We start from the raw sequence: 19,186 nt of genomic DNA on the forward strand, positions 1-19,186 counted from the left end.
AAATACGGTTCTGGGAAGATGCTTGGTTAGACAATGCACCCCTAAGTGAACAGTATCCTGCGTTGTATAGTATCGTTCATCGCAAAGGAGTTTTTCTAGGACAAAGGCTATTGGCGTGGAATACCTTAATCCAAAGGTTGGGGGATATCAATCTATCACCTGAACCAGATGAATTTAGGTGGAATTTACACGTAGATGGTTCTTTTTCGGTCAAATCTTTATACAACGCCATACTTCATTCTGATGTACCAGTGGATAATAATAAGAAAATTTGGAAGATGAAGATACCATTAAAAATAAAAATATTCGGATGGTATCTTCGTCGAGGGGTCATCCTCACCAAAGAAAATCTTGTCAAGCGGAATTGGCAAGGAAGTAAGCGATGTGTTTTTTGTCATCATGATGAAACTATTAAACACCTCTTCTTCCAGTGCCAGTTTGCGAGATCTATTTGGTCTGTCATCCAAGTAGCGTCTACCTTGTACCCTCCGACTAGTGTGGCCAATGTCTTTGGCAATTGGCTTCATGGTATAGATTCAAGGTTTAAGTTGCTTCTTAGGGTGGGGGCGCTTGCAGTGATCTGGGCGCTTTGGCTGAATAGAAATGACAAGATTTTTAATGATAAAAATTGCTCTTTGTTGCAGGTCATCTACAGATGTACAGGTATTCTCCGTTTGTGGTTACCTCTTCAGCGCTTGGAGAACCGAGACCTATTTACGGAGTTCTGTACACGGTTGGAGGCTACGGCGAGGGATACTTTTTCCCTACATGGGTGGCAGCATAGTCTACGGATTGAAGCTCCACCCGGATCTTAGACGTCATATGATTCATCGTTTCGATATGTATTTCTCCTATTTTCTCTTTTAGTTTGAATTTTTTGTGATACTAAGACTATTAAAACGGTTGTGTGCACCCTGATTGTGCAGAGGCTGGATGTAATTGCTTATCAAAAGTAATAAAGCATCCTTTATCGAAAAATCACAGGTAGGCCATCGTTTATCGTTCTATCATAGAGTATGAGTACAAATTTGTTGTTCATTCCATAGTTGACATCACAGGTGACAAGGTCATGGGTCCTGGATTGGCCAAGCAAGGAAAATAGAAGCCTTCTCGGAACCCTGGCGGTCTAACACAAAAGTATGAATCCCAGGCGGTGGTCCGGATGCTACTATCCTTGAGTACAAGCTATACTTGCTAGGATCGCCGACCGTTGATTCTATGGGATTCTCGTGTAAACCGACATAGATGAGATATAGATTTGATGTTAGAGTTTTCGCATAAAACTCTAACCTTTGTAAACCCTTCATCATCTTGTAAACCTAATTCCCATCGTGTAAATAAGAGGGAATAGGGGGTGCCGAATGGGTAAGCTCACAAGCGTACACACCATCCACCTACCACCATCTTCCACATCCACCCACCATAAAAGAGATCGAACCACACCTCGAGATCGTTAGAGTATACTAAAGATAATCCACAACACAAGAAACATGAAGTAAGGTTTTTATCGGACATTGTACTTTCAGGGCCAGACTTATATAAATCTATTTTTTCATTCTGCTAGAATCCCAATCTCCAAGCGTGACCCTTCCGAACAAAATATACTATGAGGAGATGACCCTCATAGTTGGCAGCCATGTAGGATTCCCGTCGACGGAGCCTATGAGGAGATGACCCTGAAGCACCAATGCACGTGATCCCTCTAGGCAAGATAGGCCTCGGGGGCAACCATGCTGGTGATCGGATTGGGGAAGTTGAAGGGTCCATCATGAGTGAACTCGGCCAGAAGAGAGAGAAGAGACAAAACAGATGGGGGAGCAAGCTCCATTGATGTGGCGGACAACGAGGTAGCCGAGGTAGTGCTTGGAGCGGTGACGATGGTGGCGGCGACAGCGGAACCAGGTGGGAGAGATCGGTGGCAAGTATAGGATGCATCATATATACATCACAATATACAAAACCGTACACTACAATTATACTATAATCTTATGTTAGTGGATGGAGTAGTACTCCATCCATCGCAAATTAAGATGTACATTTGTTTTAATCGAAGTCAAACTTTGTAAACTCTCGCCAAATATATAAAAAATAATACAAGTATTGAAAACATTAATTTAATGTAAGTAAAACCATCTGGAAATAAATTTGCATATTATATGCATTTTGTATTACTAAAGTTAATGTACTTTTATATATAGTTAGTTACATTTTGTGAAGTTTGACTTTGATCAAAACAAATACTTCATTTCTATTTCAAGTATCACCTTGTTCATTGCTTCTAGCGAGGTCAGGCTTGTTGTCGCCCAATCACCATTGAACGGACCACGTGCCTCTAAGATAAATACAAGCACAGGTCCAGCTTCTTGCCATCTCTCTCCAGACCCCTTCTCCCCCAATCACTGCTTTATCCCCTGCCTTCCGTCCGACGGGGTTCAATTCCCAGAGGAGGCGTCCGAGTTTTTCAATTTCTTCTATAAAAATACTCTGAGGGGTTCCTCCTCCTCTGATCTCATTTTTTTCTTGCCTCTAGCTCATGCACCTCCCTAGCCTCCCCGACGGTCATTGCTGACCCATAATCGCAACTCACCAGAGTAGTGCTCACTGGCCACCCACCCACCCGGTTCCCTCACCAACGCTGCTTCCCCGCTCCATCATCTGAGATCTTTGCAAGCCTTAGAGGCTCACGTACCGGCTCGAAAGTCCACGACGACACGGTTTTGGTCGGCTAGGCCTCGCCGGAAGATGCACATGTTGTATTATATGCTCCTCGTGCATGAAATAAACCGTGTCGACTCGAGGCCGTCCGCGAATAGGTCGCGTATAATCCACAGAGGGCATCACCATCGATGGGGCCAACCCACCTACTTAGCCAGTCCACCCTCCTTCCCCTCCATTCCTGCTATGTTCTGCTCACTCCATTGTGCTTTGATTTTTGGGCAGCGCATCAAGGAAGAAGGGGGAGATGGACAACAGTCTCAACTCAGTTTGGCTCTTGGTCACCGAGCAGGATGGCAGTGGAGAAGACGACCGAGAGTGGACTTTCAGAGCAGGTGTTCAGAGCGCACCCGTATCTGGACCGTCTATACTGCATCATGATCTGCGCTAGCTCTTTTTTCCCCTCTCAAACAAACTTCTTATTTTTTTTTATCTCTAACACCACACAATATTTGAACCTGAAAATTGGCAGATCACTTGAATATAAAAAATAGAATGTGGGAAAAATATTTTGATTTTTTTATGTCATTATATATATAAATTTTTAAGAATTTATTTTAATTTTAAAATAATTTGAAATTTAAAATTGCAAAAAAATCCAAACTTTTTTCCCATTCTATTTGTTATTTTTGAGTGAATTGCAAAAAATTGAAATCAAAATATAGTACAATTTGAGAGACAAAAAAAAAGACAAAAAATGAGAAGGTGAGTAGAGCGCACCTGCTCCATTCATGTTTTCCCGAAGACGACCTGGACACGAGGGACCCCACCCCCGAGGAAGATGAGCTTCCATCTCGACAACCTTCGTCCAACCTGACCGCGTAAGGTCCTCTTTTTCATGTCATGATGTGCTATAGTGCTACTTCCACATGATTGATCCAGCTGAGTTAGCTACTGTATAGAAATGATGTTCCTTGTGTTACTAACACGGAGATATCATTTTTTTTTAGAAGAGATATGGAAATCTTGTGCAGCAACATATGTATGTCCTCACTTGAATGAAGAAACCTTCTGCTGCTTCTTTCGGTGAGGCCAATACGTTTTTTGTCAACTAGATGTGACTTATGGACTTGTTGTGTTTCCATAGACCCCCAAACCTCATATCAGTGTAAATTTTCGAAGCGATATCGTCATACCGTTTAATCTCAGCCACCCTACCCCTAATTCCAAACAAATAACATTTCTCATTTGTGTTTTACTGAGAAAAAACGTATTAGTCTTCGGGGTATATGGAAGCACAAGCCGCGACTTATATGCTATACATGAGGATGAGGACATCACATCTATTGGTACATCCGTTGTACCTACAGCCCCATAAATACAAGGACCAATCACTCGATCTCATGCCAAATAACTTAACTATCATGTACTTTCGTTTCTTGAAATTATTCCTGACATACATGAGAATATGATGCTGCCTAAATCAGATGTGTTTGTTACTCTTGCGAATGACGGCCCTAGCATGGACAAGAGGGAGAAGCATTGGAGCATGATCGTGCATGGAGGTGGCACCAAGCATGTGAGGATTGAACACAAGTGGAGATTTCAGAACTTTGAAGCCATCATAATGAAGATTGAAGACTTGGACAAAATACACAAGATTATACTTCATAATTTCGTTCATAGCATAATATGGTGCTACTTCACCTTTAGTTTTGGGCCATGCCCATGTCATTTTTGCAGGAATTAATTCAGCCACCGTTTAGAGTCCGTATTGAAGGGGGAAAGACCTTCTAGAGTTTGGTTCGGCCACCATACGTATGGCTGGCCGAAACCCCACCATTTCCTCCTTTAAATACCCTCACAGCCGTCACGTTTAGACTCGGATTTTTTTTTAGACTAAAAGTTAGTCATTGCTGCAACTCTCGTGTACTTCTTTTGAGGCTAACGTCCAGAATAAGACCGCCTATTCGGAATCCCACCTTTCTCAATAAATGTTTCATCTATATCCGCAATATTCTGATTGCATTATTAGTTCTTACTTGTTCTTGATTTAAGGTAGGCATTAAGACCTTTTTGGTCAGGCTGATCGTGCATCCGCAAGATCAGTAATTCCCGGAGATTGTCCTAGTGATTGCATTGGCGCACGAGCTTTGCACGTGTAGTCGCGTCAAGCACGAACTCCACCAACAAAATCGAAGTTACCATCCTCTCATCGAAAGATCGGCCAATTTTTCCCTATCACATGACCTATCTTTTTTCCGTAAAATTATATGTATTATACTTGGTGTTTTTTTTGCATTAGATGGAAGTTACTAGTGTCTTCTAGATGGGACTTCATTTACAGCACCTCAGTTGATGCGATGGTTCATGTGCTCTTCGTTCGGACGACATATAATTAACTTCATATCTAATATTAAACAATCAGTATGTTTGTTTTAATCAGAGGACATAACTCCAACCTTGCAGAATATAATTCGATGATAGACAGCAGGATGCATCTAAATTTAGCGCGTCATAATTTACATGGAATGTTGGTAGAATTTTCCCCGCGACATATCTCTGTGAGATATTAGTCTATTTTTTGTCGCAGCTTAACTCAGTAGGATGTTGGTTAAATTACGGCCAGGTATCTCTTCTGGGATGGTAGTTTATTTTTATCATCATTCATCAACGTAATTCATTTGGATGTTAGTTAAATTACTGCGATGTAGCTTGCCCGGAATGGTAGTTTATTTTTATCACTAGCATAACTCACAAGGATGTTAGTGAAATTAACACGATATAACTCATTCAAGATGGTAGTTTATTTTATCATCAACGTGGCTAACCGGGATGTTAGTGAAATTATCACAATGTAACTCACCGAAGATGGTAGTTAGATTTTTATTGTCAACTTAACTCATAGATACTACCTCCGTCCCAAGGAATAAGGCGCATGCGTATTCCAAGGCGAACTTTGACCATAAAAATTGAGCAATAAAATTTTGATTATATTATATGTAATTATTATTGTTGGATTCGTATTGAAAAACATTTTCTAATGATGTTAATTTCATACAAACAATCTTTATATATTTGAAGTAATTCTTAGTCAAACGAAAAGCACGTAAAACGAGGGCGCCTTATTCCTTGAATCGGAGGTAGTATATGATAGTAAAATAACCAAAGTTGGCGGGAAAAGGGGTGGAGTAGTATTTGGATTTTGGAATGGCACCAGATAACAATAGACAACAGAAGAAAGGGTCAGTTTTTTGTTTCCCGTGATTTTGGCTACCGGGATTGGAGGTTGCCACCAAATTGCCTCTTTTCCTAACAGAGGCGGAATTAGATGGTGCTTTCCTTCAATAGAAAGGAAAAGCACTGTCGGGTAACCTCGGTAATCTGAGGTCGACCTGGAACAAGTTTGTCCCAAACTAATATGTCTTCTATATTTTTCGCGAAAACGCAAAGCTTGCGTTTCGATTCATTGATAGAAAAGGAGTTTACATTACAAGCCTAAGAAAAGGCCGAACACCCACAGTACACACCCGACACTCAAACTAGACTACGACAAAAAGGCCGAAAATCCGTCGAGTGCTCCTCCGGAGCTGCTGCAGAGTGAGCTCCTCCGCAAGACAGAACCCTTGCCGATGAAAGTCGCAGTGCTTGTGCATCGTCGAAAATACCAAGAGCCTGCCAGCCGCAGCCAAGACGCGTACCACCTGAATCCCGCGAGCCCACCATGGCTCAGCTGGGAGCATTGCTGCTCCGGCCTCGACCCAGATCCAAGGAACGCCGTCGGCGCAGCGGCTAGCTCCCGGCAACCTCGACAGACGTGCAAGCGTGCAGACTTCAGCAGCCCGCCAACAAACACAGAGGCCAGCCCACCACCGCGCATCCAGAGGCATGCTCGCGCTGTTCGAGAAAGATCCTCGTCGTGCAAGCCACCGCGATAGCACTCGAGAGGCCGTCGCGCTACCTGCATCGCAAGACACCTCCCATGTGGTCAGCGCTGAGATCCACGAGGAAGAACTACGGCCCGGACTCAAGTTCCCAAGATGACGCGTCCAAGGAGGGTACGACGTCCAAGACGCCGTCGTCGCCCGATTTGGCTAGCCAAATCTGAGGTTTTCACCCGGAGCATGAGACCCTAGGCAAGGGAGGTGCCGAAACTCCTCGATGACGCCACAAGAGGAAAACGGCGCCCTCAGGCGTCACCGTCACCGGCCCCGAAAGGCAGGGCTTTCGCCCAGAGCATGGTTCCTCACCACTGCAGGCACTGTCCATCCCTCGCCAAGACCTCCTGCGCTGACCCTTTTCTCTCAAAGCGCTAGCCTCGACAGCGCAACCCGCCGGCAGCACGTCCAGCGCGCCAGGTCGGGGGCAGCCATGCCCCCAAAGGGACATGCCGCCTAAGAGGGGCACTACCGAGCCGCAAGCGGCGCAGGTGCCACCATGGGATGGGCCGCTGCGGGACTGCACACATCCACCTCAGAGAGCATCGCCGGCCACCCAGCACCGTCAACCTTGTCGCCAACGCCGCACGGACGCCACGAGCCGCCACGCCAAGATGGCATAGGGTTCCGCTCAACCCGGCCAGAGCAGCAGCACCATGCACTCGGAGCCGAGGAGGACGGACAAGGAGGAGGTGCCTGGCCGCACCCAGGCGCATGAGGGCAGAACGGCCGGGGCCCACCAAACCCAGATCGGGCCCGAAGGGCCCAGACCCGAGCCAGCAAGCCCGCGCCGCCATGGCGCCATCTCCGGCCGCCCAGCACCACCTGCCGCCGCCAGCGCCGTCGCCGTCGTACCAGCGCCGTCGCCGCCATCCCCAGCGCCATCGCCGTCGCGGGCCACCCGAGGAAACAGCCTGGCCGCGCCGCCCGCCGCCGGACTTGGTGGCTGCCCGAGAGCAGCAGCCGCCTCCAGCGCGGGGTCGCCGCCCCGCCACGAAGCATCCACGCCGCTGCTGAGGCAGCCGCGCCGCCGCGCCCCTCGTCAAGCGTGCCGCCCTCACCGGCCCCGTCGGCCCGCGCCAGGTCTTCCACGTGAGGGGGAGAGGAGTCCTCGCCGCCGCCAGCGCCCGGGCTTTGCCCAGCGACGCCCTCCGGTGGCGGCGAGGGGAGGGAGGAGCCGGGGGGAGAGGTCTGGGTCGGTGGCGGCTAGGGTTCCCACCCGTCGCCCACGGGAGCGACGAGGGGGAACGAGAGGATATGTCTTCTATATTGGGAGGGAGAGTATGTGTTAGGAATAATCCAAAAAAAATTGGTGATTTCCTAATAATGTCTTAGGTAATTTAGGTTAGCTTGTATCTTGGGGAGTACGTACTAGACTTTCCTTGGGGCCTCGTTTATATATAGTAGTACTACTAAAAAATAAGGAAGGGTGGCTTGTTTGTTTATCATCGGACGATGTCCATCCGAGGGGCACTCGCTCGCCACATCTGCGGAAACCGGCGAGCATTTTGGGAAAGCGTAGACCTTCCTCCTCCATAGTCCCTCTTCCTACGTGCTGCAGGTAGTATCGTAGGAGTCTGTCTAGAACTTTTACCTGGACTTGCCTAATTTCAGTTTGCTTGTGTTTGAGTCGGTCCGTGTACTAGGTCTAGGTCCTGTCTTGCTTGGGCGTGTATATATACATGTCCAGGCTGCTGTCTTGTAACACAGATTTCCACCGAGAGATTGAGAAGATCAAATCAGCCTCAGAGCCAGAGGGAAGTGCGAGAGCTCGATCAAACGCCATGGGGTGCTCTCACATGCGTTCTTTGGTTGGGGTCGTCGTCACCATGCTTCTGCTCCTAGCTTGTTGCGAAGGTAATTAACCGATGTACCCACCCACGACGTACGTATATATATCTGCATGCACTTCCCTTCTTCAACCTTTTGCTCACTCATCTGCTTTCGTTTCTGCTTGTATCAGCATCCTCCTCGCAGCAGCTGCAGCAGCGCCAGCACCATCCACGCAAGATGCTCGACGTCGGCGGCGCGCCTTCACCGTCGGACATCGTGATCGTGCACGGGTGCTCGGACCCGGAGGAGCTGATGCATCTGTCCCAGAGCAGAGCGGGGAGCACGGGCGGCGGCATGCCGGAGTACACCGTGGAGATCACCAACACCTGCCTCGACTGCAACGTTTGCAACGTCCACCTCTCCTGCGGCGACTTCGCAAGCACGGAGCTCGTCGACCCGGCCACCTTCCGCCGCCTCGCCGTCAACGACTGCCTCGTCAACAACGGCGGACCCATCGGACCCGGCGAGTTGATCACCTTCCATTACGCCAACTCATTCATCTACGACATGAAAGTCAAATCCGCCTCCTGCAAGTGCGCCTAAGTGTAGCTAGCTAGGCCATCGGTCGATGTTGCATGGAGTAGTACCTACGTAGAGTTTAGCTGGTAGTCTATTATATCAGTGTTTTTCTTTCGAGCTAAGGGCGTCTAATCTTAGGTTTGGAGTACTCCGATGTTACTATGTGTGTATTTAGTTATGGCATAAGAGCAATCTATGGGGTTTTTTTTTGTTGGACACTACGTTTAATCTACATTATCAGAATTTTATTTGGTCGCTAATTTGGAGTATCTCTTTAAAATAATTTTTGAGATCTCTTTAAATTAATGGAGCACCGTTGTTAGATCTATGTACATATAAATACTAGCTGAATGCCCGCGCGTTGCAGCGGACAACAGACTTCTTATTGTTTTCCTCCCTCGCTTCGATAGTTTCATAATATTGTGAATTCATTGAACACCATATGTACTCACTTTTTCTCTTGATTAAATGATAGTAATGGTAAATAAAATAATTTACTTGCTTGATGGCATAAATTATTAATTTTGAACTAAAACCCTATGTATCGGAGGGCACGGTAAAGGTATTCTACTACCCTGTTCCTAAATAAAACAATATTTTATAAACTAAAATAGCCTACCAAAACATTTTATGTATAGCTCTTTACTCCCAAGACAAAATTGAAGCTTTGCGGTTCCCACGATCAATACATGCTGAATTGTATTTCATCTGCAAATACATGAAGCGAAAAAAAAATCGCATGCTAACACAACACACTACACACCTGATGAGAGAATAACGGCACAGACCTGCAGAGAGGCCACGCTTTCTACCCGACTCCGGTTCCCACGATCAACACACTACACACCTGATCAATCGAACCAATTTGGTGTTGCTGCGAAGGAGAGAAAAATGGAGACAGAGCATGCGGTGGTGAGGGATATAACAAGAAGATAAACGCAGACAAATCTCTGTATTATTTTCAGACCGTGTGCTATGTCAATTTACAATTATAACTCATTTGAAAGCATGGTACAAGCATGATATATTTGCTTCATGAAATATTTTTTGTATTTACTATTATGGAGCATCATTCATGTACAACTCATTTTCCCAATAGTTTTAGCATTGAAAATATAAAATCGAGACAATAAAAATAAGAGAGATTTTTTACACGTTGAGGTAAAAATTGAGTTGTTGGTCATATGCTGTATTAGGGCATCTCCAGCACCGGCCCAACGCATTCCGGCCACAAAAACTGACCGCCTGCGTCCATTTGGGTCGAGCCGCGGACATGAAATTAGCTTCCTAGACTGGTCCGTTTGGGTCAGGTAGCCCGGTGTCCCATCATATTTTGTGCCAATTTTCTCATATATAATATAACCATTTAAAGGCTGTAAAAAATAAGCAAAAGGAGCAAGAAAATAGCCCTAGATAACAATGGCGCCCGCCATGGCTGCCTAGTTGTCGTTGTCGTCGTCATCGACAGGGTAGATATAGATCGGGGAACCCCAAGGCCAAGGCCAAGGTAGAGGTTGTTGAGACACCGGAGGTGGTATTCGTGCGGCCGGAGGCGGTGCTGGTGCGGGAGGAGTCACCAGAGGGGTCGGTGGCCTTCCTTGTGCCAGCACGGAGGCCCGCAGTTGGATGGCGAGGCCATCCCATGGAGCGAGCTCATCAAGATCGGTATTGGCGATGGCCATCTCCATGGCATCCTCCTCCGTGAGGTTCGGCGGTTGGAGTTCGCCCTCCTGTTCCGAGGTGCCCGCCTTGTCCTCCATGTCCTCCTCGTCGTCGTCGAAGAGGCCGAGGAGCTCCCGGCTGAAAAAGTCGATGTCGCCTAGGTAACCCGCGTGGTGGCACGGGTCGAACTCCCATGTCCCGAAGGTGGACATGTTGTAGGAGTCGAGGGTGAAGGAAGGATCATCGCGTAGATCCGGCGAGAGGATGAATCGACGGCGGCAGATCTCGTACTGCCGTTGGCATCCCCCGTCCGGCACCGGAGGCACTGGGACATGGCAGTGGTTGAGGTACTAGCCACCATTCGGCAGGACCGCATCCGTCCAAGGGATCGGCCAGTGCACAAATTCCACCGGCGTGTACCGACGGTTCCGCGGGGTGTTCCACTTATTGGACCCAGATGACCCGGTTTATCCATCGTTTTTCTTTTTGCGGAATTGGCAACCCTTTTTCATGGCGGCGTCAGTAATGGTTCGTTGTAGGCGAGTTGTGGCCAATTGGCCCTCTTAAGGCCACGCGTGCTCGTGCCAACACTGGCGCGTGCGGAGGCGAGACAACGCCCTTGACGTGGCTCGAAGAACTAAACCATCGCTGGAGCCATTACTCGCACATGGAAGACGAAACACTCGATCGCTAGAGGCGGGCCCGAAGGGCAATGAGACGGATGTGTGTGCTGACCGCGCAGCGTCCGCACAGACGCATTCACGGCACAAACTTGGGTCTTGTTTGCGACCTCACGGATAGGCCAGTCATTTTACGTCGGCCCACTGAGTGCAGATCCATTTTTCGACCGCTCGTTCATTTGCATCGTGCCGCTGGAAATACCTTTAGCTATGACAATGGACTAAATCTAAAATATTTTTATCGTAAAAGCATAAATATACTTGAGGCCTCCTCCTACTTTGCAAATGTGCTAATATAGTATAAATAGGAAAAATCGTATATGTTAGGATTTAGGAATGATCCAAAAAAAGATGGTTAATTTCTTAATAATATGTTACCTAATTAAGTTAGGTACTAGTACAAATGCCCGTGCGTTGCCACGGGTATTCAAATTTTATTTCTCGATGCATATAATTCACTACTCACTATAAAAATTTAAAACAAACCAGGAATATATCATAAGAAATATATCATAACGTACCACAACATAATAATCAAAACGTAATAGAAGACAATGTTGTTATGCATCTGTCGTGGTTTCAAGTTCTAGGTCTTCTTGTTACTTTTCCACGGTAAGTGTCACACCTGTGTTTTGGGTCAGTCATAACAACCTCTACTTTATAACTGAAGAAATGCTTCTTTTATGATTAGTTCAAAGAAAAATTTGATATTCATAGATATTTGGAGACAACCCTGAATTGTAGCCTTCTGTGTCAAACATACAAATGGGTTTAGCAAATCTTTAATAATGGCTAGGGTAAAAATATCCATCAGCAGGACAGTAGCGTTGTGTCAAACATGAGAGTTGGGGAGGTGGCGTTTTGGCACACGCGGGCATATGCACCCATTATAGAAAATAATAAAAAAATATTTTTAAAAATGTTAAAAAAATGACATAATTTTTTTGGTATACATCGTGACATCCTATGTTCGTTCACAAGTTTTTGTGGAAAAACAACATTTTGTGTTGTGTTTACAAAAAAGACAAAAAAATGGCTTGTACGTAGTCGTGTTACAGCATCAAAATTTGTATTTTTTACATGAGCCATAGAAAAATGTTTTTTCTTTTGAAAACTTGTATACCAACATAAAATGTCTAGATGTACATGTAAAAATTTAGTTTAGAATTTTTTAACACTTTAAAATATGGATTCACATAATGGGAGCATATGCTCCTATGAGCCAAAGTGCATTTCCCTGAGAGTTGGAGAGTATTTATTACCAGTATGAGAGCAAGAATTAAATTTACCTTTCTTGCATGAGTCTGACTGATGTTACACTTTTTTATGGAAACCTTTTGCAGAAAAAGAATGTGAACGATGTAAAGCTCCTCACTCTCGATCTCACCCACTTCATCGAGCTCAACCACTCTCACCAAAAGATCCTAGACTCCATCAAAGGTGCGAGGACCGCCGCACTTCCGCGTTCAGCGGCCTTCGAAGACCACACCTAGTAGGCTCATCATCAGAAATCGGCGCAACACTATCGTCGCCGTGGCCATCCTCCGTCCAAGACCATGGATCTGGTTGTTAGTGGTCAATCCCGCCTCTCTATCCACATGTTGGTGGTGGCCATCGGGGAACTCCGGATTCTGGCCACGCGATTCGGCCTCGACAACCTTACCTTTCTTACCTTCATGATTTCACTTGCATAAAAGTGTGCCTAGAATTAACATTACTTCGTTATATAGGCATAGAAGCAATCTAAACTAATAATGTAACCAAGTCCCTTGATTGGAGGCTCCACAAAAAAATACTGAAATTCTCGGAACATAAATATCCAAATTCTATTTGAAGTGAAGTATATTTAGGAAGTGATTTGTCCAAAATTCAAATAGTTCCCTTGAACATAATTAAATTCATAAAGCAAAAAAAGTTCGAATAACCATAATACACTGCATTTTGATGTCCCCGCAATCCCAACCTCTTTATAAATAACTTTGATGGCTTCTCAATGGAACAAGAATAACGCACATACAGACAGAAGCTCAATGATCTTTAGTGAAACCACCAATCGGCACGCTGAAATTAATGTTGCCAGCCTCTATCAGAGGAAGGATCATCTTCTTCAGCCTGGTTCATCCGTCTTGTCTTTCTATTCTACAGTTGAAAGAAACGAGGATAATCATCATCCAAAGAAGCAACACACAAGAAAGGCATACTTGTCATGCTACAGCCATATGAAGGAACATATATGTTTTGAGCATGGGTTTAATCAGATATGCATTTGGCATGACTACCATCCTGTAACTAAAATAAGATACTCTAGAAAATTATAGTTGTTTCATGAATCCATAATATGCTCAGGAACTTAAAGTGTTACTGCATTGCTTGATATTCTTGGTAACATGACAAACAAAGTTATATCTTATCTATTCGCTTATACAACACCATCTTATCTAGAAACTTGAGATAAACCAGAAACCGGAGTGCCACAATTAGATTCTACATATCTGGGACAAAATCGGGGAATATAAGTAGGATGGCATAATTAACAAACAAATCAAACTGTTCTCGCCATGAAAAAAAACCCTTCTCACTCAAGGAGTTGCAGGGCGTATGATTCAGAAACTATTCTTTGGTAAATACATGTGATATCTCAACGCTAAACTAACCTTCACCAAATAGGAGGTTCAAAACTTCTCCTTCTGTATTATAAGATGGGGTTAGAATGGGTAATTAATATATGCATGGTTCGGGAGGTAAACAAAAAAGAGTGTACTGTACGGAAGCAAATAACTGCATGGACATATAAAATGCAAAAGCACTCCACTTATCTATATGTAAGTCACAGTTTACTTAATGTTGGTACTCTTTATTCCATCAGGTAAACAACAATGCCGTATAATCACCATCAAAACACTCTGCTTGAACCATACTAACGATGTGTGTACATACCTGCTAGCAAATTCCTTGATTCCTTGAGAGACAATTTTCACAGAAGAATATCTTAATACCCTCTACTCATCTTCTATGTGGAGCATTTTGAATACAAAAATATACAAGATACAAAATGGGTAGTCATACAAAATGATAAGCTTCGATAGATATGAGTTGCTACGGTCTTGATCAAATTTAGCATTGCATACCAGGGATCACATAACGATCTAAAATAAGGTATCACCTACTGCTATCCTACAAACCACCAGGTACTGAATTCCACACATAAAAAAAATATACGGTAGCAAATTCTTTAGAGAAGAAATAATCACGTTGATGTCCTTTCCATTTCCTGCAAGGATGCCTCCTCTTCTAAATGCAGCTAGCTAGGAAAGCATGCAGACACACTACACAACTACTGCGGCATTTCCCAAGCAACAATAATGGGGATACTGAAGCTACTAATAGTTCATGTTCAACCTGGCACCTAAAAATTACTCAAAAAATTTAAATGATAATGGCAATCTAATCCGCAAGCTATAGCTTCTACTCGCGTGCTTCTTAGATATCTTTTACTGAAGGGTAAATCCCTTAGGCTTACAAATTTTACAGGTCATATGTTAGCATTGCACATTCAGTAACTAAACTAACTGCACACCAGGTATAATGTTCCAATTGTCAGATTGTACCAAACCATATGTTACAAGCATGGAACAAAAAACCCGAGCACAAAATTTTAAATAGGGACTTCACAAGATTTTATTTTGTCTGCCTAGCTATCAAATCCACCAATCAGTCAATTTCTCGTAGGTGCAGGTCATTCTCGTTCTTAGACATGCAGCTATTCAAGATATCTCCACCACCCTGTGATAGCTTGGCTTTCTTCTGGATGTTGTATTCAATTTTCTTCTGGTTATGTCAATGTTAGTAAGTTCAGTCCCAAAGGCTCTCTTGTTTGGCAGAGTTTTCCTTGCTGGGGAGACAACAACTGTGACACCATTTTTTTGTTTTTGGTTTCTCCCCCATGCCCAACCACCAGAATACAGGCTTCCTCGTGTATACTTGTGTTTGAATGACAAAATTGTGTTTGAATGACAAAATTCAGTAACAGATTCAGAATGATTGCTTATCATTTAAAACTCTTAGTTTGGCAATTTAGGTGAGTGAGTAATACCAACATTGTATATCTCACCTTGAAGTCAATACTACCGTTCCAACATGAAGGACAACATTGTCCACGTAGAAATGCCAGTTGTGAGCAGAATGCACAGAACCAACATCCTCATTTGTAATACTGATGGCAATCATAACACCAGGAACTAACTGTTGGTAGCAAGCAAAGTCTTCCCATGCCATCATCTTATCCCTAGGGTTGACCTTGTCTGGACAAAACAAGCTAATGCCCACGTTCTCTACATGGCTATGCAGTCTCTCAGCATTCACTACTGCAGGGTACATTGAGTGGTCAGGACACCACAATATCTCTGAAAGTACCTCTGATTGAGATGCAGAGGAGCATGGGCAGCACTGCAGTTAGCATATTCAATTTTCATAGGAGGAGCAGGGGATATGCATAGGCCAAATGGGATAGATCCAACCTGCAGTTGCAGGATGTGACTGTTTTGCTGTCACCACAAACAAAGTTTATTAAAAAGAATAGAGCAAATCTTGATTGTCAATAAAATTATCCCTGCCTCGGGTTGATGCATGCATGCCCATTTGGGTTTGAGCCTCTGTGCTCACAATAAGAGGTTGTACACACAATTTCTTCTAGCAAAAACAGTGGCGAGTTTTTTTTTTCCCTTAAGCCATTCCTTTTTTTTATGTAACGGAAGAAATAATAGTAAGTGAGATGTTGTAAATACATAAAAGTAGAAAACACAAGTTTATTTTCAAAAGACATGGTATCTTGAAATAGCTAGCCAGAAGAAAAAGAGATCATATATGATATAACTGACCGCATAATATAAACCTCATGGGAAAATTCTCGCGATGTGTCCACATTTACCCTCTCAGGTTTGAGCACTTTAATAGCCACATCTTGACTACAATATGCACCTGGTAACTGAAAAGAGAAAGTTACATGACTACACGAAAACTAAAAATAGATTTTCATGATAGCCAGGAACAAACACTGATAGATAACCATATGATCCAGATGCTACTTTATTCCCACAATTGAGTAGTTTTATATCAATTTCTCATTCACTGGCCCTCTTCTTTTTGAAACTTATTCACTGGAGTTCTCCACAATCTGCATATTTTCAATTGGAGAAGACCATGAATGAGATGTAGACCACACTTGTGTCTGTCCAATCAAGCCAAAGCAAAACATGAGTATGAAGAAAACAAGCATCTCACAACCATTTCCCGTGTGCGGCGAAAGTTCCTGCGATTCCAAGTTTCCAACTTCTCTCTGTAGCCCCCCTCCATCCAGAACTACTTTAGTAACTTCTAAATCGATTATAATTAATAACAACTTAATAATAGTTCAATCCTAATCACCCGTGAACTTCAATGTCATATATATGAGACTGATGAACTTAATTGATGCATGCCATATGTTCATCAGTTCACCCGTGAACTGCAATGCCATATGCAAGACTGGATCATATTACCAATTGATTTAATCTACTAAGACAAAGTATTCACATATATGAACAAATCCATATAAACATTCTGATCCCTGCACCTAGAAATCAACGACCATATGTTCAAGATTGATCTCTGTATATTGACATAAATGAAGCATGCATATCCAAACCTTCATGTCAGTGGTCATGCATGAACCAACACCAACCACTTTAAAACATGTGTATGTCAAAACCATAAGATAGATAGCACGCAATTTTTTCCCTCCTTTTAATCACCGATCTACTTAATTGAATAAATCTATATTCTTGAGTACATAAATATAAATATATGTGATTCATCATGTGCAAGATGCCATGACGGTCATAAGTCTTAGTTGACGGAGTTCGGGTGACATTCCAGCCGGTCTGAATGGCGTACCTTAGGTGGAGCATGTGTCGAAGGAGTTCTGGTGAAATCGAAGGAACGCCGAAACACCAAAGTGGAGCACAGGTGGAACGGCGAGGTTGTATGTTCCAGGTGCAGCAATGTCAGCAATTTAACTGGGATTTCAGCCGAGCGTCTCAACTCCTTTTTTGGAACGGGCAAAGGAGTCCTCATCGGTTACTCTATGGGAGTGTGCTCGACCAGAGTTCTGGTTGAACTCGGAACAGAGTTCCGATCAGAGAAGAGAATTGAATGGAGCGCCGGAATTGGGACGCCGGAATTTTAGGTGGAGGGCGACGGGCCTTGCCTCGCCGTAGGAAGACCTTGGCAGAGGAGAAGGACATGAGGGTGGGGCGGTTACCGGCGGTGGCGCATCAAGTCTGATCAGGACTTGGTAGGCGTCAGGCTGGGTGTGGTACACCCGACCCGTTGTCGTCACGCCGGCGTCCGCCTCCGCAATGTCGATAGCTGCAGCGTCGAGGACGCACCTGTCCTTGCTGGTCCTCGCCGGCGTCCTCCTCCGCAGTTTCGATGGATGCGGGGACCGGCGGCTGGTACCGGAAGGAATCGGCCGGCCACGGCTGGAGGGATCGGCGGCAGCGTAGTGAAGAAGAGGATCGAGGGGCTGGAGGGATCGGCGGCGGCTGTATATCTCACTTCTTTGTCGAGATTTTGGATCGAGTGGTTGGAGGGATCGCTCGGGAAGAAGAGGAACAAGGCCTATGTTTGCGGGTCTCGCTGCTTGGGTTCCTGGCCGCTTAGGTGGAAACCTGCGCTGGGCTGTTTATGTTGGGCTGAGCCCATTCAGGCGCGTGCGAGACGAACGGGAGGAAGTGGGTTTAGGACGACGAAAATAGAGGGAGAAGGGGGAACACGTTCCTTCTTTTTAAGTAGTAGAGATATGTTCAAGATTGATCTCTGTATATTGACATAAATGAAGCATGCATATCCAAACCTTCATGTCAGTGGTCATGCATGAACCAACACCAACCACTTTAAAACATGTGTATGTCAAAACCATAAGATAGATAGCACGCAATTTTTTCCCTCCTTTTAATCACCGATCTACTTAATTGAATAAATCTATATTCTTGAGTACATAAATATAAATATATGTGATTCATCATGTGCAAGATGCCATGACGGTCATAAGTCTTAGTTGACGGAGTTCAGGTGACATTCCAGCCAGTCTGAATGGCGTACCTTAGGTGGAGCATGTGTCGAAGGAGTTCTGGTGAAATCGAAGGAACGCCGAAACACCAAAGTGGAGCACAGGTGGAACGGCGAGGTTGTATGTTCCAGGTGCAGCAATGTCAGCAATTTAACTGGGATTTCAGCCGAGCGTCTCAACTCCTTTTTTGGAACGGGCAAAGGAGTCCTCATCGGTTACTCTATGGGAGTGTGCTCGACCAGAGTTCTGGTTGAACTCGGAACAGAGTTCCGATCAGAGAAGAGAATTGAATGGAGCGCCGGAATTGGGACGCCGGAATTTTAGGTGGAGGGCGACGGGCCTTGCCTCGCCGTAGGAAGACCTTGGCAGAGGAGAAGGACAGGAGGGTGGGGCGGTTACCGGCGGTGGCGCATCAAGTCTGATCAGGACTTGGTAGGCGTCAGGATGGGTGTGGTACACCCCACCCGTTGTCGTCACGCCGGCGTCCGCCTCCGCAATGTCGATAGTTGCAGCGTCGAGGACGCACCTGTCCTTGCTGGTCCTCGCCGGCGTCCGCCTACGCAGTGTCGATGGATGCGGGGACCGGCGGCTGGTACTGGAGGGAAGCGGCCCGCCACGGCTGGAGGGATCGGCGGCAGCGTAGTGAAGAAGAGGATCGAGGGGCTGGAGGGATCGGCGGCGGCTGTATATCTCACTTCTTTGTCGAGATTTTGGATCGAGTGGTTGGAGGGATCGCTCGGGAAGAAGAGGAACAAGGCCTATGTTTGCGGGTCTCGCTGCTTGGGTTCCTG

General features: G+C 45.1%; 1 protein-coding gene across 1 annotated transcript; it reads left to right on the forward strand.

Annotated features, from left to right (window-relative positions):
- Positions 1-8,377: 8,377 nt before the first annotated feature.
- LOC124696626 (TPD1 protein homolog 1B-like) lies at positions 8,378-8,969 on the forward strand. The gene is made up of 2 exons (XM_047229331.1): positions 8,378-8,457; positions 8,549-8,969. Exons 1-2 carry the CDS (start codon positions 8,378-8,380, stop codon positions 8,967-8,969), a joined length of 501 nt encoding a protein of 166 aa, XP_047085287.1.
- The last annotated feature ends 10,217 nt before the right edge of the window (positions 8,970-19,186 follow it).

Source organism: Lolium rigidum, chromosome 3 (genome assembly GCF_022539505.1).
Source record: "Lolium rigidum isolate FL_2022 chromosome 3, APGP_CSIRO_Lrig_0.1, whole genome shotgun sequence".
NCBI classification, from domain to species: Eukaryota; Viridiplantae; Streptophyta; class Magnoliopsida; order Poales; family Poaceae; genus Lolium; species Lolium rigidum.

What these genes read in the sequence shown, in the direction of transcription:
- LOC124696626 (XM_047229331.1), top strand. Translation starts at nt 8,378, where the DNA reads ATGGGGTGCTCTCACATGCGTTCTTTGGTTGGGGTCGTCGTCACCATG. An exon ending in GCTTGTTGCGAAGGTAATTA is followed by an intron (nt 8,458 to 8,548) that starts ACCGATGTACCC and finishes TTCGTTTCTGCT; the next exon opens with TGTATCAGCATCCTCCTCGC.